The following is a 24,880-nucleotide window of genomic DNA, read 5'->3' on the forward strand; positions in this document are numbered from 1 at the left end:
TTTTAGGCCTATTGCTCTTTGTAACACGATTTATAAAATATTCTCCAAAATTCTAGCAAATAGGCTTACGGGTTTTCTACCGAAGTTGATTTCAAAGGAACAAACAGGTTTCGTTCCTGGGAGATCCATTCTTGATGGCATCATTACAATTCAAGAAACGATTCATTCTGCTTGTAAGAGCAAGGAACCTTGTATGTTCATCAAGCTAGATATCCAAAAAGCTTATGATATGGTTGATTGGTGATTCCTGTGTAAGGTTCTTGAAGCTTTTGGATTCTCTCATCAATGGATCAACCTTAATTTTAAATTTATTTCTATGCCTAAAATTTCAATTCTTATTAATGGGACGCCTGAAGGTTTTTTTGAAATATCGAGGGGTATTAGACAAGGAGATCCGTTATCTCCTTCCCTCTTCATCATTATGGCAGAAGCCTTTGGGAGAGATGCGTCTGATGCCTAACATATGCAGAAAATTTCCGGTAATACTATTGCCAGAAACATGCCCAACATCACGCATCAACAATATGCAAATGATACGATTCTACCTGGCAAAAGTACAGTTACAGAGGCCGCGGGATTTAAGGCCATCATAAAATCCTATATGGTGGCATCCGGTCAAAAAGTAAATGAGGCCAAATCTGAAATCTTTTTTTTAAATACTAAAAAAGAGACAGAAGATCAGATATGTAAGTGCATGGGTTATGAAAAAAGGTCAATTTCCTTGCAAATATCTAGGCATTGCTCTAGAGAAGGGCTCGAAATCTAGTAAGGTTTGGCATAACACCTTTGAAAAAATGGACGCTAGGATCGGATGTTGGAAAGACAAATGGCTCTCAAAGGCAGGGAAGACCACTAAAATTAGTTTTGTTCTTTCTGCCATTCCTATTTATCCTCTTTCCTGCCTCCCTCTCTCTAAAAGCTATCGTCTCAAATTCGAAGCCAAACTTAGGAATTTTCTTTGGAAAGATTGTGAAGAAGACAAAAAATTGGCGCTTATCGAATGGGAAAACATTTATAAACCTTAGGATATGGGGGGACTTGGGATCAAGAATTTAGAGTGGCAAAATGAAGCCTGAGGAGCAAAATTGATTTGGCATCTTTTCAAAGAAAGAGATCAAAAATGGGCAAAGATTTTATATAATAAATATCTCAATGCGGATGACCCGCTATCGATTTTCAGAATGAAAAATCCTCCTAGGGGTTCTAAAAGCTAGAACTTTATGCTGAAGTGTCGTGACTTAATTTGCAAGTTTCTTTCTTGGGATGTTGGCTCGAGTGATGAGGCCTTATTTTGGGAAGAGTCCTGGGACGGCCACCCTCCTATAGTCTCTAGACCCTTCCCTAAGGAGCTTAGGGATATACTAATCTCTCTGTGGAGTGTTAAAGTTAGTAACTATAAGACAAAAATCACTTCAGAAGGTTCTGATAAATGGGTTTGGAAATCTGTGGAAGGGATGGAAATAGATCCTGTGGCTATAGAGGCCTTTGAAAAGATTTTGTCAAATAGGGTAATTAAGCAATCGGAAAGATGAACTAATCTGGGCAGCAACAAATGACGGAAACTATTGCGTGAGAGATGGTTACAAATCTATATTACATTCACAAAGATGGAATAAAGTAGATATCCCACTCAAGCTTTGTTGGGATGTGGCTTGTCTTCCCAAGGCAGGATTCTTTTTATGGGTAGCTTTCCAAAATAGAATTTTGACGGCGGACAGGCTATGCAAATTTGGATTTCAAGGTCCATCCAGATGTGTGTTATGTAGACACAATAGCGAAGATTTGGACCACCTATTATATAGTTGTCCTTTTTCTCAAGCATGTTGGGAATGGCTTAGACTTAGGTTGGAGTGGTCCACACCTTTGTCGAAGACCTTCCTTTATCTCTTAAAAGGATGGCCTATAAATTTGGTCAAAGGCATTTATAGTAAACTTTGGAACATTTGCCCTTCAATCATTTCTTGGAAAATTTGGAAGAGAGGAATAGACGCATATTTCGAGGTCTGAATTAAAAATTGAGGAGTTAATTTTAAAAATTGAGGCGAGCATAGTAGAAGTAACTAACTCAAATCTAAGAAATTGTCAGAAAGAGGAAGGATCCTTCTCTATTTGGGATGGCCTCATGAACAAGAACTGGGCCAACTTGATTAACCCCCCTCTAGTATATCTCAAAAAAAGCAAAGAAGCCAAAGAAAGTTGCAAATGGTCTCCCTCTCCGAGGGGATGGTTTAAGCTCAATTTTGACGGGGCAGCCAGAAGCAATACAGGTACGGCAAGAATTGGTTGTATCATTAACAATGATACAGGTAAATGGATAGCTAAAAAAGCTATGTCTATTCGGCCCACCTCCAACAATCTTGCTGAATTAGAAGCTTTGGAAAAAGGGTTGCATCTTTGTCATGAGTTAGGGGTGACAAAAGTTATCATAGAAGGTGATTCTCAGATCATCTTAAACGTGGTCAGGAAACGTGCAACCCCTAATTGGGTCCTCAACTCTAGGTTAGGCGAAGTTCTTGATCTTCTTGATCAGTTCGTTGATAGTCAAATTTGTCACAGTTACCGTGAAGGTAATCAAAAGGCGGATTATCTAGCAAATAAAGGTGTTGATGGTGTTAATTTCCAACTCATTAATGAAATATTACCTAGCTAAGATATATCTCCTAGGTTAGTGATTTTATTTTTCTCCATTATTTTTTTGAATTTGAATTTTGGGTTTTTCTTTTTTTCCTTTTTGTTCTATATTCTATGATTACCCCTAATAAGCAAGCAATTCTTTGCATGATTTCGGTGACAACTGTGAAGGCTTCTGATTGGTCCTCGTTTTGGCATTTTATTTTCTTCCTTTTCTGCTTATCATCACAGTAGGTGTCGTTCTCTGATAAATTTTGTCCTTACTTAGCAGAGTCATTATGGATCTTTAGTTTGTTACTTCTTCATTATTCCCTCTTTTATTTTCCTCATGTTTTGAGCTGATGTTGTCTTTATTTGTAGAAGCCATGCTAGACTGACAATCCAAACCCTTTGTTCGATTTGTTTTATCCTATGCTATCGCTTTCCTTGTTCATTGTTTGATTTCCTTTGATCTGTAAATGGAATCCAACATTTACGTTTTCCATTCTAAGGAATCCCGCACGATGGCCTTCCATGGCAAAGTGAAACCAAAGCGTTGGAACAGATTACTGAATCCGATGGATGATATGACAAGGATGGCTGTGAGTAGGGTAATTAAGGAAGGAGTCTTCGACTACAAATACACCTAGAGGTCAAACAGCGACATAATTGGATCCTTCATTGGTTGCCTAGCTAGAGCTTAGGTAGAGCACGGGTACATAACCCAACTTTGTTGTGACATTTTTCATTTAACCTGGAGAAAGGGCCTCAAACAAGCGGTAAGGAGCATTGATGACAAGTTGCGAATTCCTTTACCAGAGGAGTACATGGCTCTCCCACCAGGGTCTCCAGATCTGGAGGTTGCATATCGTCATCCATCTCTGATCATTCGCAAGAGCCTAGCATTTTACAAGGAATGGCCCAAGATGGTGGCAAGTATCCAGTTTCTATTGCATTGGAGGGGCATTGTGAAAGAGGTGAACAGGATTTGGCTTACCGATTACCTCAATGTTTATAATGCTTATATTCATCCTGGAGTAGCATTTGACAATCTGGATGCCCTAATTTTCTGCACTCCAAATTCGGAGAAGACCAGCAAGGTAAAATCCGAGTTTGAATTCCCCCCCAACTTTCATGTGGAAAACCCTAATGACATCTCTGAGGTCATTATGGTTCTCCCAAAGTAGGGTTTTTGGATGCTGGTAGGTTTCTAGGTCCTCCATTTAGGTTTTGATTTCCTAGTACCCTGGTTAAGGGTTTCTTTGTAATAGATGCTTATGATACAATATCGGTATATTTAGCTGTTTAAAGCATTTTGATTTAGTTTACAGGTTTACAGAAGTTTGTAGTTGTTGAAACCTCTGTTATCATGGATATGTATAAAGACATATTTTCATATCAATAATAGCTGGTATTAGTACTGATTAGTGGCTTTGGTTTTGTCAATTTATGAATGTGTTTATTGATTTCAATAATCAATTTTATTAGATTCCAGTTTCGTTAGTTAAGATAACCGAGCATGGATGAAAGTAAGGTAGTTTATTTGCTGGTTTATGATAGAAATTTCAATAAGATAATGTATGACAATTCTGTTCAAGACTATAGTATAATTTCCGCATACGGGTGGCTGTTTCATAGTAGATATTCATTTTTCGAGACGGAATACATTTAGTTTGGTATCTTAGATTTCACATTTCATCTTTGAAATTACTCAAGTAAAATGGAGGTATTGATTTGAATTCGATTAAGGGGAAGGCACTATGTTGTATTTCCAGTGAATCGGAGTTATGGATGACAATCAGGGTTGGATTATCATAATTTTTATCTTCTCCATTTTCTACGACATTTCCTGTGTATTGCAGATAGTTTTAGTTAAATGGAATTTGCAGTATATTGCACTATAAATGGATTGGAATTGGTTTATACCCTCTTATTATGGTCTTGGGCTAAAGCTCCCATATCTTTGATTAATTCTGCCCTCTTTTTCTACATTGCAATATTTGGTTTTATTAATTAGGCATCTCTCTAGATTAATATATAATTGTTTGATCTGCAGTTTTGTGGTGGTGGTCTAATTATGGAAAATAGGAACTGGTCGTTGTATTTTTATTCTTGGGGAAAAGTTAGTTGTCGTATTTCAGATATAATTAGTTCTTGTAGGTATTCTGACTTCTATTTTAGGCTATTTATTGGTTTATATCATCCTTTATGTCCTATTATATACAGGTTCATTTTTATTCTATTGTTTTGTACAGGAGATTATGAATGTCTCAGTTTTAGTTAGAATATTATCCTTGATTCTATATTATTTATTATTAACCAGTTTTTGTGCAAGATAGCTAGATAGGGATGATCGCATTTGGTTCTTATGCATAATTAAGATGGAATTCATGCCCAGAGAACATGGTGGCTTCAAAAGAGAGTTGTTCTTTAATCTTTGTGTAAATAAATATTTGCGTTGTAATGTATAATTTGGATATTTTGACTGGGGTATGCCGCTTTTATGATGTAATAATATAGGACTATGGTCCCGGGCGAGACTGGAGGTTTTCTTTCCCCGTTCTTTCCTACCAGTGCCCATTTGAACGATGGAACGCTATTGTAATTATTTTATTAATAATAATATATCATCATGGCCTTGGCCGTTTACCGATCAAAATATATATATATATAATATAAATTAAATAGATTTAATTAAATGTCAAGTGATATGTAATGAAGGGATGTGACTCCCTCAAAATAAGTATTAAAAGGAGGAAAGTTCATTTGAGATGGATATGGAGAAAGGAAGAAAATATTCTTATATTATATCATCTCCTTGCCTGCTTATACATTTGCAACTCTGACATAGCTTCGTCAATTGGTCTTTGCCTAGAAATATTTTTTCCATCACCTTGAACAAGCCTTGTGTGATCACAACAACAATCTCTCTGAATTCTGTGTTGTAGAACAATGATGGATTGAGAAACTATCCTACAGCATGGAAAGGAGAGTTCATCTGTCCATCGAATCTCCTATCAATTGTCCCATAACAGCCCATAACCCCATCCTGTCATTTGCCAACCTACCCTTCATCACCTCCTTGGCCCTATCAATGGCCTCGTACAAATATCCCATTGGGGATTGGTATCCATCCACTAGTCTCATGACTTTTACTAGAGGCCTTGAAAATTTTACCACTTGCTCAATTACTTCCCAAAAAAATGGTAGAATATATGTACTCTACCACTCTCATGTCATCTGTTTGATTTGAAAATCATGAGTCCATCCACTTGGCAAAAAAAAAACAAGCGTCTCCAAGCATCTCAAGTTCATTTTTTGTTGAACTGGAGTCTGTAGTGCAATGTCCTCTTGGAGGCAATGTGTTGCACATGGGGTAAAAACATAGAGAGGTATTTCTCTGTCATGAGTTTCCTAGCAGAAACACAAGCCGCAACACTATCTGCAATAAAATAAACTACATTCTGTGGCCCAAAATCAATGACTACCAAGTCATGCATCTCAAACAATGCAGTTGCATTTTTCATTGTATCTGATGCATTCACAGATTTCAAAAATAGAGTGCCTCTATCAGAAGAGACGAGGAAGTTGATGAGGATTTGATTCCTTCTATCTATCTATCCGACATGATAGTGCACCCACTACTAGCCCAGTCTAACTGATGGTCTTCAACATGTTGAACATCTTTTACTGCATCATTGAGTATGCAACTCACATCGTATCATAAGACATGGCTTTAGACACGGGCCCTATGGCTGCAACACCACCCATCATAGCTTGCCAATATGGAGATTTACAAGCATGGAATGTCAAGGTAGAGGGGAAAAAAATTGGAATACCCTTTATTGTCTGTTTATAGAAAATTTTCCTCCACTCCATACTCTCCAAAGTGGTTTGTGATCCTAGTGCAGTACAAGGTGCAAAGAATGCATTGATGTACCCTCCACTTGTATTTGGACCATATGTTGCAGTAGGTGCTCTCTCACTAGTCTCAGATTCCTTAAACCCTCTCCTATCCTATTTCAGTCCCAATTCTTGCCTTTTTTTGGCATTGCAATCAGTAACTCCATCAAGAGCTCTTTTAGCCTCATAGACATTATTTGCAAGGCATTCAGCACATATTGTAGTGTTATTTCCCACTCCTTTTGACAAATGCCATTTGAAGCAGTAAATTCCACCAATGACTTCATGTAGACACCAATTGCTTTTAACCTTTGTTATACTACGGACAATCGGTGTCCAATGTGTCCATGCAAAGTCTTTCGTGGGCAACATTGTGATCGAGAATCAACACAAGCATTTTAATTCAGTTTTTTAATGCAAATATTATGTATTCAATTTTTTTTGTGAATACATATAATTTATTTATTTCACTTGTAGAATATGCTAAAATTATACAGAGTAACTCTACAAATTTATACACACAATTTATACCTAAATCTTTTTTATATAGAATATATGCAGTAAAAACTAAAATGCATATAAAATTGTATACAGTGAAATCCATACAGAATATAAAATGGCATATATACTCTATATATGTGTGTGTGCACATTTTAGTATAGATATATTTTTTTGGTATAAATTTTAAATTCATTTTTATTTTTATTGTATATATTTTCTATGAAAAATAATGTTTATTTAGGTACTATTTTTTGCATACCTAAATATTTTGAATATTATTGTCTTAAAAGCTAATATATATTTACTCTGACATTGCCATATATATTAGTATTAAAAATAACTTCAGTATTATTAATATATTTATAGTATTAATAGTATATATTTAGTTTTAACAGTATTTATATTAACAGGCTACAAAATATTTTTAAGGCAGTACTGTTATAGTAAGAATGCATAATTACAATATTAAATATATGTTTACAGTATGAGAAATACAATACTGTTTTAATGAAAAACTAAGCTGTCTTGAAAATATACAGAATAAATATAAATTAAAAAATATAAACTAATTAAAAAACAACTAAAAAAATATAATATTACAGTATTAATTATAGGTTTTTTAAGTCAAAGAATACAGTATTAAAATATAACCATGAATCTTTTTCAATCTCACGAAATACTAATGATTTCAAAAAAATGAAAATAATCTAAATAGTAAAATATCTATGAAAATTTCAAAATAGACATTACTAATTCAAAAAAAAAACTGGTTGTCCCCATCAGCTCTGGCTCTGTCTCCCTTCGCCCATGGCTTTAGCGTCGACCTACACCGTCAGAGAAATCTGTTTTATCTCACAAAACCTGCATTGGATTTTATCACAAATGATTGCTTTAATTTTCGTGCATTTTAGGGTTTATGTTTTCAGGAATTTTGGTAGGGATTTTAACCGATTTGTGCAACCAATTTATCAAAAAAAAAAAATTACTATTCCCATATTTTTCACCAAATAATTGTTGAGTGAGACTTGATTGACTGGGGGGTGAAGGGGACGAGCCAACCCCTGATTGCCAATTAATCAGGAATAATCGAGAGCCTTTCCCAATTTCAGCTTCTATGATTCAAAGTCAAACATCAATCATTTAAGTGTCACACTATCATAACCACATTCATTCATTCAATCATTGAAAATAGAAGACAAGACATAAAAAGATAAGAGCAGATTATAATAATAATTCAGACCTGCAATCTCGGTATGAATATTATGTGGCACATATATTTATGACTGTCTTTATTGAATTATGTATGCAGTTCAGAGGTATGATATTATGTGATTGTTTATACATACATAGATATACAGACATGTGTAAAGATAATCTGCATAACATTGATTTAATATATTGCATTCCTGATTTGGGATATCTTATTGTAGGATTTAGGGGAAATGAGATAACAGACTAGGGGAAACAACGATGCTCACCTTATCCGCACACCACCCCAAAGTATATCAATAAGTTGTCCCATGAGGCTGAAGGGGGGCAAAGGGACTGCCTTTGGGCTTAGGAAGGAGGGACAATCCAGACACCCCATTGTGAATGTCACTCGTAACCTCTATCATGGTGAATAAATGCATAGAGATGCTCAATCATTGGAAGTAAGATAGAAGTAACAAGACTGAGGGAAATGGTGATAGGAAAGTACACTAGATACACCACCTCATATGGATGGCACAGGCCACATGAGGCCATGAAGGATGATATATCTGCTCTTGGCCCTAGGGTGGAGGGTCACTAGGACACCTCATCAACTCATCCTACCTTATCACTTCTATGATTGAAACATCTTAAATCTGATTCAAGCAATCTATTGATTTTATCTGCATTTCCAATATATGCACTAAGAAATTAGTAACTCGCACAAAAATTGCTGCTTAACAGCTATTAAATCTTTATATTTATTCAAATGAAATTACAAACCCTTCTAGATCATATAGATCAGAGATAAGAAAACACTACAGTTCTACCTCAATAAATATTAGTCTTTGACACATTGAATGCCAAAAAAGCAATCATGCATATTCATACACAACTATAGTTAGCTTTTTTTTAAACTATATTTTTAGAAAAATACATCTCTAGCTCCAATTCTTCCCATGCAAGTGGGAGAAATTAATATACCAGCTCTATATCTAAAACAATTATTTTTATCTCCATAACAAGCATTTCTCCTCACATAGTTTCTCATGCAAAGTATTAAAATTTATATACCAACAATTTTCCCTTTAATTTCAATCACTAATGCAAGCAACACAAAACAGTTATTTTTCTTCCAACTTTAGCAGGATTCTCTCCTACTTGAATGCATTATCTAGCAAATTTGGCTGGAAAATTCTTGGCTTCTAGCCCCTTCAAGCCTTTTGTGAAACTTGAAGCTTACATCATGCAAATCAACATGTTCAGATCTGCAACTACTATCTTGAAAGGGATAATAGAGTCTTGAAAGACGACAATCTTTCAATCTCATTGACCTTGCTTCTTGCTGGTCGGACTTCCTCTTTCTTTGGACATTTAATCCCATTGACTTCAGTCTCCTCTTATGAGATTAGCTTCACCTCTTCTAGAGGTGGCTTCATCCTTTGACAATCCTATTCCATTTGGAGTCCTCAATCTCCCTCTTATGAGATTGGCTTCACATCTTTTTGGTGGTGGCATCTGCATTAATAGTAGGGTTGTCTTCATCCTATCAACTTTGACAATATCATTTTGATGAGCCACAACATTGGTGTAGCCTTTGTCCTCTGTCCGCAATTTCTACAATCCTTGTTTTCAGACTCTTCAAACTTCACACCCACAATCTGTAATATTTTTAACTCAATAACTTCTCGAACCTACTTTGATATCGTATGAAGAAATTAGAAACACACACAAAAGTTGCTGCTCAACAGCTAATAAATCTTTATATTCATTTGAACAAAATTACAAACCCTTTTTGATCATATGAATGAAGGATCAGATGATCATATAGATCAGAGGTAAGAAAACATTACAATTTTACCTCAATAAATAGACCATCTTTGACACATTGAATGCCAAAAAAGAAATCATATATTCATGCACTAGCTTTTTATGAAAAAATTATTTTTAATAAAATGTATCTCTAACTGCAATTCTTCCCTTGCAAGTGGGAGAAGTCAAAATACCAGCTCTATATTTAAAATACTTATTTTTATCTCCATAACAAGCATTTCTCCTCACGCGGCTTCTCATGCAAAGTGTTGAAAATTGAAATTATACCAATACAATGTTTATAAATGATTCCTAACTTACTCGCAGGATCTCAATCAAAGGAAAAAGGTGTCTTTAAACCCTACCTGCTTTGAATAAAAAATTGCAATCTAAGGCAAAATTTGGATACTCTCATAATTTTGGTACATTACAGAGGGAAACGGTGAGTGCACATGACACTAGGTACCACCTTCTATGGATGGTGCAGGCCACAAGAGACCAAGAGGCATGATATATTTTCTCTTGAGCCTAGGGTAAGGGATCACTAGGGCACCTCATCAAGTGATCCTACCTTATCACCTTTATGATTGATACATCTTAAATCTGATTCGAGCATTCTACTGATTCGATCTGCATTTTCAATATATATTTATTTCTGACTCAACAACTTCTAAGTATTATATTTATTAATGATTTCCAACTTGCTTGTACGACATCAATTAAACCAAAAAGGTATCTCTAAACCCTACTTTCTTAAAATAAAAGATTGTAATCTAGGACAAAATTTGGGGACATTAGATTGACTGACTGTCCCACATTGGCAAAATGGTGGGACATACTATTGTACTATCAATATCAAGTTAGGTTCATTAGTAGGACTTAGGCATAGATTCGATCACTTGATTTTCTAACAATGGAGGCTCTACTATTGGTTTCCTCTTTGTTTAATATGCTCTCCTTCACTTGACATTGTGTCTTCTAAGTTCTAACAATAGGTGAGCATGTGTACGCTCCTTGTCACAAAATAATATGAACATTAGTTTTAGTCTCCTTTACTTCCAGAAATCTTATAATAAATCTATCAGCTTTGTAGGCACTGTGGTATGTGATGCTTGCTTGAAAATAGCCCTATCACTACTTCTCTTCAAGCATTTTTGGCTCTAAATAGCTCATGAGAAAATAGATGGAGTTAGGCAAATGGATACATATATGAGCATATGGGAGGATTAGGCCACATTCTAGCTCTAAATTGTTAAGATTGTAGTTACAGTCAAATTGATATGATCATGAGATTTACCATCAATAATGAATCTCATGATCATATCAATTTGACTGTAACTACAATCTTAACAATTTAGAGCTAGAATGTGGCCTAATCCTCCCATATGCTCATATATGTATCCATTTGCCTAACTCCATATGCTCATATATGTATCCATTTGCCTAACTCCATCATATATATATATATATATATATATATATATATATATATATATATATATATATATATATATATATATATACTAACTAATGATGATTAACTATAGAGACGTGTCTCTTCATGAGAGATGTCTACTCCTCTCATATTTATGAGTCCTCAAGTCTGCATTTGGAAAATATCTATAACAATGGCAATATAATTACATTTGCAGAAACGATCTATGTTACTTAACATGGTATCAGAGCAAGGCTGCAAATATAAAGCAAGTGATGGATTTGCAGAAACAATCTATGTAGTGATAGTTGGATGTGTTGTTTTAATATGGATTGCCAAGCGACAAGTTGAACTCATAATGGCATCTGATTACATACATATCATTGTAAGTGTTTAACATTTATGATTCTAAATATTTCAAATCGGATCACACGATACCATAAAGGAAGGAGCATGTCGATATCATAACAAATCTTGAACATTGTATTATGACAGTAGAGGCACTTATGTATGTTATCGATGTTTGCAAAATATTTATTGAGTTTCTGAGTATCGTGTTTGTCTAGTATGAATAACATTAAGGAGACTCGGAGAGCTTGTCGAAAAATAAATTTCTCTTCAGCCTGTTTGTGTTTGAAGTCTCTATTTTTAAACATATCGTCTACTGAATGTATACTCTGACTTCATCGATATTACAGATAGCACTAAAACAGATTCATGTGATATTATTTCGGAAGCGTCAAATAAACTTAATATAGTTTGAATTTTGTGAATGATGGAATCTATGGATATGCAATTGTTATAGATTCTATCTTGCATCCTCAAGAAGAGACAAAAATTATCAAAATCATCGTCAAAGACAAAGGATGGCACCGAAGATGGGAAGAAAACATTTAGAAAGAATCAAGCTACTGAATTGGCAGGAATTATCAAAATACTGCTGTGAATTGAGATCCAAATGAGGCGTTGTGTTGTGACCACAAACCGCGAGCTTCTATTAATTCTAGTTACATATAAAATATTCCATATCATGGAGATAAGGGTTTGGACATGGACCAATTAGCGATCAAAATGAAGAAATGACATCCAGTCAGCAAACATAGCAGTTACACTATTCGTAATACCTTCAGCAGTTACTATAACAATATTACAAGAGTATGAAGCATATGCAGCACCATGATAAACTGCAAAAGGAAATAGTAGCTCAACATCACAAAGGATATTGCACATGGACATGTATAATATAGGGAATAATATATACTAACATTAATCGACCGAAAAGGAAGTACAAAGACCCTTAACCGTACGCAACAAACCCATAAGGATAGAAAGACCAATCACGGGAAAGAACCGTATGAAGAAGAGATTACGTGACATTTGCATTCAATCTAAATATGGGTGAGTATAATTTATTTAGCATTTCAAAACCACGTGTAGTGGACCATACCAATGAATAAGTGAGGGCTCAACATATAAACCATGTAAAGTGAGTTCAGGCAAGATCACCATCAATCATGAAACCTTCAAAGATATTAAAACAAGGGTTTACAGTGATATAGAGATAAGCTTTCGCTTACCAATCCAATCAAGTGCGATATAAAGGATTGAGGAGATCAATATGATATCTTGTAAGAGGGTGAAAGATATATACATTAAAAGCAATGGTATATGTAATGGTGCAAATTGGTGACCGACCCGATAATCAAAGGGTATGTCAAGGTGACAAATAAGTCACCATACAAATTCTTACCTAGCATGACACGTAGAAAGGTGACCCACTATGAACTAGGCTATAATGTGAAATAAAGAAAGATAAAGGCGATATGTAAGGATGGGCAGAACCATTGAAAAGTAAAGATGTCGCACGAAGTGCATGCATATGACCATTGATGCGGGTAACAACATATTAAATGCATCTTTAATTTAGATTCAAGAGGTATGTTCATTAATGTTTTTTCTTATTTAACTTGAACATAATTATGATATGCTAAATAGTCCAAGGTAATTATATATTTTTTAATTCCTTGCATTATTAACATATAATGGTAGATATTTGATAGTGTAAGGAAACGATGACAATTTATAATTTTGTTAAATATAAAGAGATTCATTATGGGAGTATGAAAAGTAAAGATTGAGTATTATGTTTTCTTATTTCATTTATTGGAAATATAAACTAAAGAGCTATGTTAAAATTATTTATGTTATTGTTAGCAATAAGCATGAGTGAAATTACTAACATTCTAATTAATCTTAACATTCTTATTTATATTTATATTATAAGAGTTGTGTGCTTTGATCCTTTCCTCCGAGAATGTTACTACAAGATGAGGGAGATTGAGATTCAGAGGGAGCTTGACATTTCATTAGAGGTAACCTTGAAAGAGAGCAATAAAATAGAGGATATGATTCAGTGAACCTTCGGTGATCTCGATCATATTGATTGAGAGGGAGTAAACCATGTTGAGATGGATTCTTTAGTGATCAATAAATTGTAGCAATCAAGATGATTGTGATTCATGAATATACCTCAAGGACTATGTGATTTTAATGGGTCTGCCCCCTAATATATATGATGACAATCTTATGTGATGCATAATATAGGCTTAATCAAAAGATCTAACAAATACCTTTGCATGAAACAAAGGAAATTTGAGATGTTGTGAGATGTTAATGAAGTTTTAAGAATTCATTTGAACCATCTACGAATCTCTCTTTGATAAATGAAACTCGACGTATGAGTTGTAGAGTCATTCATGTGGCACAATCATACTCAATCAAGATATTGGCGTATTGTGGACGAGTTTGACAAAATGGAAGGACATGTTCGCTTCTACTGTTAAGCTAAATGATGTTTGGACCTTCAATGGATAAAAAGAGCAAGTTGGAACTTAGAGAGGAGTTGTCATATTTGATACAAAATTGTTCAACAATATAAGAATGAGTGGAAGTTTTACATTGTGGGGGGAATAATAGTCAAAGTTCCATTCCCAATTGAACCTTATTTAGAGGGAGATGTTCCATTCTCAAACAATCTAAAAAGACAATTTATGAATCTTCATGTGTAGATAAGTATTTTTATCTTTTACATTTATTTGTAATTCTATACATACTATAAGGGTTATTTGCCTTGATCTTTTCTTTATGGAAAAGAAGTTTGGTACTTACATATGTTACCTAATATTGTGCAGACTCAATCTAATGATAGTAGGTCCAAAGACCCTGATGATCAAGAGGGATAAAAAGAGGCTCTTGAAGCAAACATCTTTGATGATTGAGATGATGAGATTCTTCTACATTAAGAGGGAGTATGACACTTTTTCTAAAGCAATGCAGCAACCTAGAAGATTGATACTTAGGGGGAGTCTAGAAATACATGTGTGACAGCATGATTTTTATGGGCCTACTCCTATGTATATTATGAGGAAGTATTGACTTATCACTAGAAAATCAAAAGATTGATATCAGATTTAGAGTGAGTTTAACAGGCATCCTTGGGTAAAGAGAGATTATGAGGAAGTAACTAGAGGACCTGACTTCCCAGGATCGATGTTCAAAGGGAGAAATTTTGAGATGCAATCCTTTGTAGATGATATCTTCTCTATGAGGAGAAGTTCTACGAGAAATTCTTTGTCATGTGTTATCCTCTATGAGAGAGAAGTTTGAGGTGAAAACCCTTGTTCCACCCTCTAGTAGCAGCTATGGTGGGTCCACCCTCTAACTTGGTTCATGGTGGATACCATGTGAGTTACTACATGATGTTGTTGTGACTATGTCATGAAAGGTGACGATCTTTCATTGATGTATATATTTAGAGGGGAGCTATTGAAAGGTGACGATCTTATCAATAATTGGACCTGTTATCATAACAAACTACATTAAGTTGTTGTCTCGCAGTGCCGGAAGTTATGATAACGAACAGAAGGTAACTATTGAAAAGTGACAATCTTATCAATAGTAGACCTATCTCCTAACACCAAAATGTGTTGAAGCAAGTGTTATCATGGTTCTTCGAGCTAAATTTTGCCGAACACCATGAAATTAAATTGTTATGGTTCTTTGGGCCGGATCTTGCCAAACACCATAACATAAATTTATTATAGACCACACTTAAGGTGGTGTTTAAACTTACATTAAAGTTAGAGAATTTTCTTCAATTCCCTCTTTGCTAAAGAAGAAGTGTTGAGAAATTTAGCTCCATTGTAAATCGAAGCCAATTCCATATGTAATATATGTTAATATGTGTGTGTGTGTGTGTGTATGTGTGTTGATGGATTTATGTTGACATCCTTAAATATGCCATTCTAGGAATATATGATATCTCTTCATATACTCAAGAATATAATATGTTCTATATCAATCCTTCCTAACTAAGAGGGAGTGTTAAGTTTGTAGCTACAGTCAAATTGATATGATCATGAGATCCATTATTGATGGTAAATCATCATTATATATATATATATATATGGTTATTTATATTATTAATACACTAACTAATGATGATTAACTATAGAGACATATCTCTTCATGAGACATGTCTAGTCTCATATTTATGAGTCCGCAAATCTACATTTGGAAAATATCTATAACAATGGCAATATAATTACATTTGCAAAAACGATCCATGCTGTTTAACATAAATGGCTTAGGAACAGCAAGATGGAGTTAGACCCATTTTTTGGCTCTAAATCGCTAAGCCCATTTTCTAGCTCTAAATGGATTACGGGCAAAAAAAGATAAGGTTATGACCACTTTCTGAATCAAAATATATTATAAGAAAACGGATGGTATTAGGCCCACTTTCTAGCTCAATGGGGATTATGAGCAAAAGGATGGGATCAAGCCCACTTGTTGGCTCAAAATGAATTATGAGCGGCTCAAAATATATTATGAGAAAAAGGATGGTATTAGGCCCACTTTCTAGCTCAATATGGATTATGAGCAAAAGGATGGGATCAGATCCACTTTTTGGCTCCAAATGGATTATGAGCAGAAGGATAGGGTTAGGCCCACTTTCTAGCTCAAAATGGATTACAAGCAGAGAGATGGAATTCGGCCCACTTTCTAGCTCCAAGCGGATTAGGAGAGGAAAAAAGGGAGATGGGATTAGGCCCACTTTTTGGCTTGAAGCGGATTATGAGCAATAAGATGGGGTTTAGGCTTACTTTTAGCTCAAATGGATTACGAGCAGCAAGATGAGGGTTAGGCCCAGTTTCTAGCTCAAAATGGATTATGAGCAGCAAGATTAATCCCACTTTCTAGCTTGAAATGGATTATGAGCAGCAAAATTGAGGTTTGAGTACCTTTTGGCTCAAAAAAGAGATCTAACAACACACGTATTGGCATATATTCTCTATGTTTGCATGCATTCATGTGTATACTCGTGCTTTTTGTGTCTTCTTTGTGTCTACATACATTCAAGTGCATACATAAGGCTTTGTCTGATGCTTTATCTCTGCATATATTCATGTGCATACCTTGTGATTTCATGTGTATGCTATGTGCTTAGTTCATACCTAATGTGTTTCTATTCCATATGTTTTTATGATTACTTTATAATTAAAAGCAAGATTGCTTGAGGACAACCAATCTAGGGCAGTGTGGACTATAATGTCCCCTTTTTGAAATAGGATTTAATAAAAACTCATAATAATAAAAATAAAAATAATATAATATGATAAAAAGGCATGCCATGAAGAGTTGTGACTCCCTCAAGCATGAGATATAAAAGGGAGAAGAATTCATTTAATACTAACAAAGGAAGAAAAGAGGGAACATAGGATTAAAGGAAGGATTAGTGGAAGAATAAAGGAAGGGGAAGAGAATAAAGAAGTGACTTCCAAAGGGGCAGCAATGATGAAGGATTGTGACTCTTCCAAAGGATAGTAACTGCAAAAGGTTGTGACCATTGCAAAGGGTTTGCAGACATGATGAAGATGTGTGACCCTCCCCTATATTGGAAGATATAATGGTGAGAAAGTTTCATTTGACGAGGACATCAAATGGTGATAAATTTTGGGTACTATATGAAAGACAGTGAACCTTTTATCAATAATGTATAAAGGAGATATCATTCAAAGAAATCAAGGAGATCAAGTAATCATTCCAAAATCATGCACATAAATTGATCCAATCCACATAAGCATTTATCAAGCAGCAATCAGTATCCAAAAAGGAATCAGCATAAACTCAGTCTGCTAAATCATAACAACATACTCAAAAGTAAGATTTAGAGCAATCCCAAAAAGGAGGCATTAGACGAATGCAAATAATCTTGGAAAGCTGTATGAATGCATTGATTCTATGCTTGACCTGATGAGGATTGTCATGTAAGAGGACCCCACATTAGCATTCTACAATGAGCACAGTCAGCCAATCATCCATCAGAGATAAGAGAAGCTGGCTCAATACTCCCATGCACATGGTTGCCTATGCACTAAATTCTAAGTGGTACAAGATTAGGCCTAGCAGAGTTGCACCAATACAAGATGTTGAGGTGAATGTAGTGTTCTTTAGGGCCATTAAGAAGGTGTGTACTCCTACAGATACCAGCACAATTCACATCGAGAGGACAAAATTTGTCTCTTAGGGGTTATTCTAAAGCAGCCAAGATAGACATAGCAACTATGGCACTAGACAACCCAATTTTGTGAAGGAATTGCCATGGACTGAAATCCTCGACTACCAATCTAGCCATTTGATTGCTATCTCAAATTTTGAGTTCTTCAACTACTGAGAGGGACTAGTCTACCTATAGCTTCATCCACTCTCTTAAAAGGAATGAACTCACCTCTAAGAGAGTAGAGAAATTTGTGTTTGTAATACAACGTTTTGTGTCTCATTGACCACAAGACACTTGTGTACAAAGAGAGCCCCGCAACACAAATGGAATGTAGAGCCAGACGAGCCAACACAGAATGATGAGGATGTTACTACTTTAGGTTCAAGGCTGATCGTTGTTAGTTTGGTGGAGCTTGACAATGAAGAGTCCACTAGTTACAATGACGAGGAGTTTGGGGATGATCTGAGGCCTCCCTTCCCTACGTTTTGACATTGTGTACTTATTTTGATATATCATTTACTCATTGTAATCATCTTTATGATATTGGAATGCCCCCTTTTCCAATCCCCTTGTTTTTTCCCTACTTTCAATACCAAGTAAAGCAAGAAATGGAATTAAGTTAGCAATATTACTTACCAATTGTGGAATAAGATGGATCCTAGTTGAGCCACTACACTTATGTTAGGTAATCACTGAAACATAATCCATAAAACACATCGTTCCCAATAAGGTTAGGATCATTAACTTCATTATATGATATTCATATATAACTAATTTCATTGATGGATTTCCTTGGACAAACATATAAGGCACCTCGAGCTTATTCCTTTCCATCAAGCCCAAGAGCATAGAATAACACCTGCTATTCGGCCTACTTATTACTCTCGGATCACCACTACTCAAATGGAACTTAGGTGCTCCTTGCATACCTTAAATATATTCCATCATTAAGCATGAGGAATTCCCTTAAGATCTTCCCCGATAACCCATGCACATCATGTGGTAGCGTGGGGGATCAAACAAGATGACTTGAGCCTATCCATTGAGCTCAAGAATGCAAAATGACACCTGTCATTTGATCACTCAATCCCTCTCATTTTCCCTGGTACTCGAATGAACCTTATGTAGCTTGCATTCCTTGCAGGTTCCATATCACCCCTACATGATGGGACAGTAGATTTGATGAAAGTGCGAAGGAATCTAGTATACAATTCATTAAGCATAACACCATAATAGCAATGAAATATATATGTAAACATGTAAATGTTAGAATCAATGAACACTAAGAGGGGGGGTGAATCATGTTCTGCAACTTTTAACTTTAAGTGTGCAAACATAAACAAACCAAAATGCAAAGTAAACAACTTGAGTATGAAACAAGCATCCACAAAATTATGACACCATAGTATTTATTGTGGAAACCCTGTTAAGGGAAAAACCACGTTCGGAATGGAACCAACAAATTACTCTACTAAAAGTACCCTGTTAGGGTATTTAGTACAATAGGTATGTACTTGCATACAGGTGCACTGTCTAGATCATAATGCTCAATTTACAATATGGGAAAGCTCATTGCCTTACATGAGCACAAATGAATTATAATCCAAAGATGAACTGGGAATCAGCACAAACTATGCTTGTTATTGCACATCTAATTACACATCAAAACTCTGCTACGCTGCTCACCTAGCCTCTGCAATCTGTTCCTTTGCATGTACAATACCCATCATAGCATTATCATCTACAATCTTCCTTCCTCAACTCAAAAAACTCTATCTTATATACCTTGTATCAAGGATATGTTCTTCATGGGTCAGCTCAAAAACAAAACATTAGGTACATATGATGTCAGCCAGATCTTCACACAAAACTTTTCCTATCCTCGATAACTATCATGGATGTCTTCAACTGTGTCGGCTCTATCATCACAAGCTGGAAAACATCATTGATCATCAATCAGTCAGGATCAATGATTGATTTACTAATTGACTGACTCAGTTCTCCTCTGTTTTCTATCAAGTCTATCATAACTTCATCACCTATCATCACTAACTGTCACAAAGCTAGAATAGGATAGAATACATCCCCCTAGGTTCACTCTTCAATATTTCATCATAACTGTCCTTACCAAAGCTTTCTCTGTTTCCTGCCCACTGTCTCTGTTCTGCCATAATTGGACATTTTTGTCTTTTGACCTTTGATAACCTTCAGTGATGGTAAGAGACAAACAGAATCATGTAGTGTTGCCATCAATGACAACATGCAAGCTAGAATAGAGTGTCTCTTGCTAACAGTTAATTAATACGATTCCTATGTGGAAGATAAAATAGCAAATCAGCAAGATCAGAGTCTATGCATCATGCATCAGACCCAAACACTTATATAATGCATAGGGACCGTATGCTGAATATTATTCACTTATTGACAGTCCTACTTGATCGATCCCCCATCATTTGCAGATTGTAACTGTCTTATGTATTCGAGCAGAAGTCTTTCTTCAATTCTATTATCTGTTAACTTGCTGCTTTTGGTTCGATCTCTATTTATATTTGCTATTCTGAATCATTGGTCTGAATTCATATACTGATTACTATTTCTTCAATATGCCTTTCTTTTACTACTCAGGCTACTTGAAGTTTACTTTATGTATTGACTGCTGTACATGCTTATCCATATCTGCCTTGATGATTGGCAATTTAATAGGTAAATAAGACTTGAAGCGTAACTTCAATCTATTCAAAGCTGTCTGTATTCCTAATATGCTTGTCTGAATTTAGGGTCTGCAATTCCATATGTTTTCCAATGACACCCCCATTTATACCATTTCAAGGCCCAAGAGGTGTGACTCTGTGACACGTGGCGACCATTCTAGGTGAGCCTTATTTATTTTATTTCTGCAAACATCCTTTAGATAATTTCAATTAACTAAGTCAGCATTCTTTGATTAATCACTGCTAATGTTATTGCCCTTATTTTGGGTCGGCCTCTTGCATACGTTCAATCACCTATGCTTAACTAGGTAATTATATAAAGTTGTGATGGCACATTGACATCCAACATGGCCTATAAATTCAATATCCCCTATGCTGGTACCCCTGTTCCAGTACTGGGGACAGTACAGGGATGATATTTTGAAGTACCTTGCCTGTCCCCAATCTATGCAGAACTCGAGAAATGTTTCTAGGACGGCTCTGAGAAGGGTCAGGGGCATAGGGGACAGCCACAAGTCTCTGGATGGCCAAAGGACTCCTTCCTTGGCCATGCCCTCCAGCCTAGGTGATGCAAGAGCATCCTGGGTTGCACTACTATCTTGCATGTTTTGAGTTTTTATCTTGTTGTTGAAACTGGGTTCTGCTGAAACTGTGTTTTCTGGTTTCTGGGTGCCTGTTGCAGACCGTGTAATTAATTTTCCACAATGAATGAAGGGTTGCGCACTTCAAGGATTGAAGAGGGCCTAGAGTACTATCTATGGTCCAAGGAGCAAGTTTTAACTCCTTATGAGTTGGGAGATATGGAAATTCTTCCGGAACATCGATTTTTGGCAGTTTTGCGCGACAGTTTTCTGTGCTCAACTTTCGGAATGGATGCGCACTTTTCCTTAATGAATCAGACTTTGCGCACTTAAGGGGTTGTAAAGGACCTAGATATCTGCCCACAATTCGAAGCACGAGTTCTAACTCAATGGGAGCTATGAGATATCATGATTTTGCTCGGACATCGATTTCAGGACAGTTAATTGCTGATGCAGGCCGACTTGTGTATTTAATGTTAAGTTTATTTTCATTTAATATTTGCTGAGATCATACTTGTGGCTTCTCCATGTTCTAGAATGATTTGTAAGCCGTTTTGGCTAGTATAAATAGACTGTTTAGGCTTAGAGCTAGGAGTGAAGAGTTTTTAGGCAGTTTTCAGAGAGAGGATTCGAGAGTAGAACTGGAAAGTGCGAATTTGCTGCTGGATCTTGGATTTGAATGTATTTGTATTTGGCCGTAACCTAGAAGACCTTACAGCTAGGCATGTATGTTGAATATTTGAAGAATCAATAAAAGTATTTTACTCTTCTTCCTCCTTTGGTTGTTGTTCTTTGTGTTTGCTTCCATTGTGTTAACTCTTGCAGGGTGGTTCGAAGAGCTGGGTGTGCCTTTGGCTCTAGTTTTCCCTATCCCTCCTTGCATCACTAGGCCACTTCTCAATGGCCAGTTTAAAAAAATACATTTTTTAATTTGAAGGAAAGGCTGGTCAGGTCCACAAGGACACCCAAACCACATTATACAACACCAAAGACTAATCTAGCATAAAATAAATGAAACGAAGAAAAAGAAATTCATTTTCACATTGCAATGAAGGAGAAGAGCAGCAAGAGAAGGAGCAGCTGGTTAAGGAGAGGACAGAAGTTGAATGAGGAGGTTAGGGCATCAAATGTACTTGATTTAAACTCTTAGATATACCATCTAGGTAATTATATAAAAGTTGTGATGGCACATTGACATCCAACATGGCCTATAAATTCACTATTCCCGATGCTGGTACCCCTGTTCCAGTACTGGGGACAGTATGGGGACAATATTTTGAAGTACCCTGCCTGTCCCCAATCTATGCAAAACTCGAGAAATGTTTCCAGGACAGCTCTGAGAAGGGTCGGGGGCATGGGGGACAGCCACAAGTCTCTGGATGGCCAAAGGACTCCTTCCTTGGCCATGCCCTCCAGCCTAGGCCACTTCTCGATGGCCAGTTTAAAAAAATACATTTTTTCATTTGAAGGAAAGGCTGGTCAGATCCACAAGGACACCCAAACCACATTATACAACACCAAAGACTAATCTAGCATAAAATAAACAAACAGAAGAAAAAAAATTCATTTTCACATTGCAATGAAGGAGAAGAGCAGCAACAGAAGGAGCAGCTGGTCAAGGAAAGGACAGAAGTTGAATGAGGAGGTTAGCGCATCAAATGTACTTGATTTAAACTCTTAGATATACCATCTGCTATTATGGACAGCGATATATTATTATATTTTCTTAGTTCCATGTTTATTATTCACAATTTATGTCATTTCATGATTAAAACTTGGAGCCTTGAGCATTTTTGTTATTATTTAATTTTTTAAATATAATATGCATGCACATTGACAATGAAAGTTTCTACAATAATGAATAGCTTTTACAATATCTATAGTTATCAATATTATAGTATGCATATTTGAAATTTCACTATTTTTTTAAATTCCTCTATTTTAATAGTCATTCCGTGCTGTTCCCTAAAAATGGCCCCAATTTATCCCCATACCAGAAACATGTCCTGCCATCCCTGTCCCTATCCTTGAAACTCTGTGTCTGAAGTTTAATCAGGCTGCAATTATTCTACATGGCAGAGACATAACAGATATTTTAGATATAATAAAAATCTTCAATTTGACATTTTCATTCGTCAATCTTTTCAGTATTCAAGTATTTAAAATTAAAATCTTGAATCTTAGAATATAGTATTTGAAATTTAATTATTTTACTAATTTACCAAAATTTAATTTGGAATATAATTCTTATAAGTCTTTTTACAACTGGTTTCCCAAGTATACTATACTTATATCGGGGTTGCTGCCGCCATCCCAAACTTAGGCCCTTGGTTTGCCCACGTCGCGAAACTCCGTGGAACACGACTAATATTAAAACATAGGGCAGTGCAGAAGATTATCCCAAAGTCTATTGGTGGGGTATTGGTCAATCATACAATTTCCATTCGCGATAGTGGCGAATACATTTTCAAATTCAGCATCTCTCACCGAAAAACGGGATATAAAAATACACTTTTGTTTACGTTTTCAGTTGTTTTTCCTCATATTATTCACATAGATGGAATTTGCAAATTCTCTTTTACTCTGTTTTTCGCATTCCCGGTGTATTTAAGAAAGGCCGGAACCAAAACACACACATATATAAGGGTTTACAGATAGTACCATTAGAGATGCTTTGAGAGGGTTAACATGTTGCCGAATCCGAACACCTCCAAACTGTAAAAGCAAACCAAGATACAAAAATTCAGTACAACTAAATCCAGCATAATATAGCAGAATGCAATCCAACAAGAAATTTAATTAACAATAAGGTCCAGCCCAGACTTGTGAGAAGACTTCAAACGCCAATGAATTATTAAATGTTGGAGAGAAAAAATCAAGAACACCGTTGAGATCCTAATAAATTGAAGAACTACGAAAAAGCATTATAATAGAAAAGCGAAAGGCAGTATAAATCATTTGTGGGAGAAACGGTAACGACTTTGGGCCTCGATCGATCACAAATACGTGAAAATTTAGAGAAGGAAGTTTACCTTCTCTCTTATATTTTGGTTAAGATTGAGTTCTCCGTATTCCATTTCCACCAGCTCGCGGCTCTCTTTTCTCACAGCATTGTCTAATCTTTCTGTACATAGAGCTCTAGCATGTTTCCACTGGGCAAAGGAAAATCTTGAAACAACGAAGGATTTGCTTAGCTGTGGTTTGGGAATTGCTGTGGGATAGAAACCAGCTGAAATTGCAACCCATCTCGTTCCTGTCATCTTATCGACTGCACAATCGTCTTTGTGGTGTTTTGGCCAAGGAAGGAAATTTAATCCTTCCGGTGTTCTAGTCTGCAGAAATTTAGCTTTATTTCTTTCTTTTTCCGACAAAATGTACTTTTAACTCTTTTTTTAATTAGAAACATTTCAATGAATTTTGGGTGCATTTTGTGGGGAATATAATATGATATGATAGATTTAAATAACGTCCAATATTTTTTTTAATGCATATTGAAATAGGTTGTTAAATGTTTTGAAGAGCCATTTGTAGAACAAGGTCATAGCTTTGAAGTTTTTGTTCATGTATAATTAGG

At 35.7% G+C, this 24,880-nt stretch overlaps 1 protein-coding gene across 2 annotated transcripts in view; it reads right to left on the bottom strand.

Annotated features, from left to right (window-relative positions):
* LOC149575053 (tRNA (guanine-N-7) methyltransferase) overlaps positions 1 to 24,654 on the bottom strand; it is a 51,699-nt gene extending 27,045 nt beyond the window's left edge. Inside the window, exons 1-2 of one of the 2 annotated variants that reach the window (XM_089814918.1) lie at positions 24,339 to 24,654; positions 23,968 to 24,021 (exon numbers count right to left, since the gene is read on the bottom strand). In XM_089814918.1, coding sequence (XP_089671044.1) covers positions 23,968 to 24,021; positions 24,339 to 24,566 — 282 coding nt within the window. In that variant the 5' untranslated portion in view covers positions 24,567 to 24,654. The remainder of the gene's footprint in view (positions 1 to 23,967; positions 24,022 to 24,338) is intronic. The other variant, XM_089814917.1, reaches the window with a different exon arrangement.
* Between the last annotated feature and the right edge of the window lie 226 nt (positions 24,655 to 24,880).

Source organism: Cupressus sempervirens, chromosome 2, assembly GCF_028749045.1.
Source record: "Cupressus sempervirens isolate cs-2001-9-10 chromosome 2, ASM2874904v1, whole genome shotgun sequence".
In the NCBI taxonomy this organism is placed as follows: Eukaryota; Viridiplantae; Streptophyta; class Pinopsida; order Cupressales; family Cupressaceae; genus Cupressus; species Cupressus sempervirens.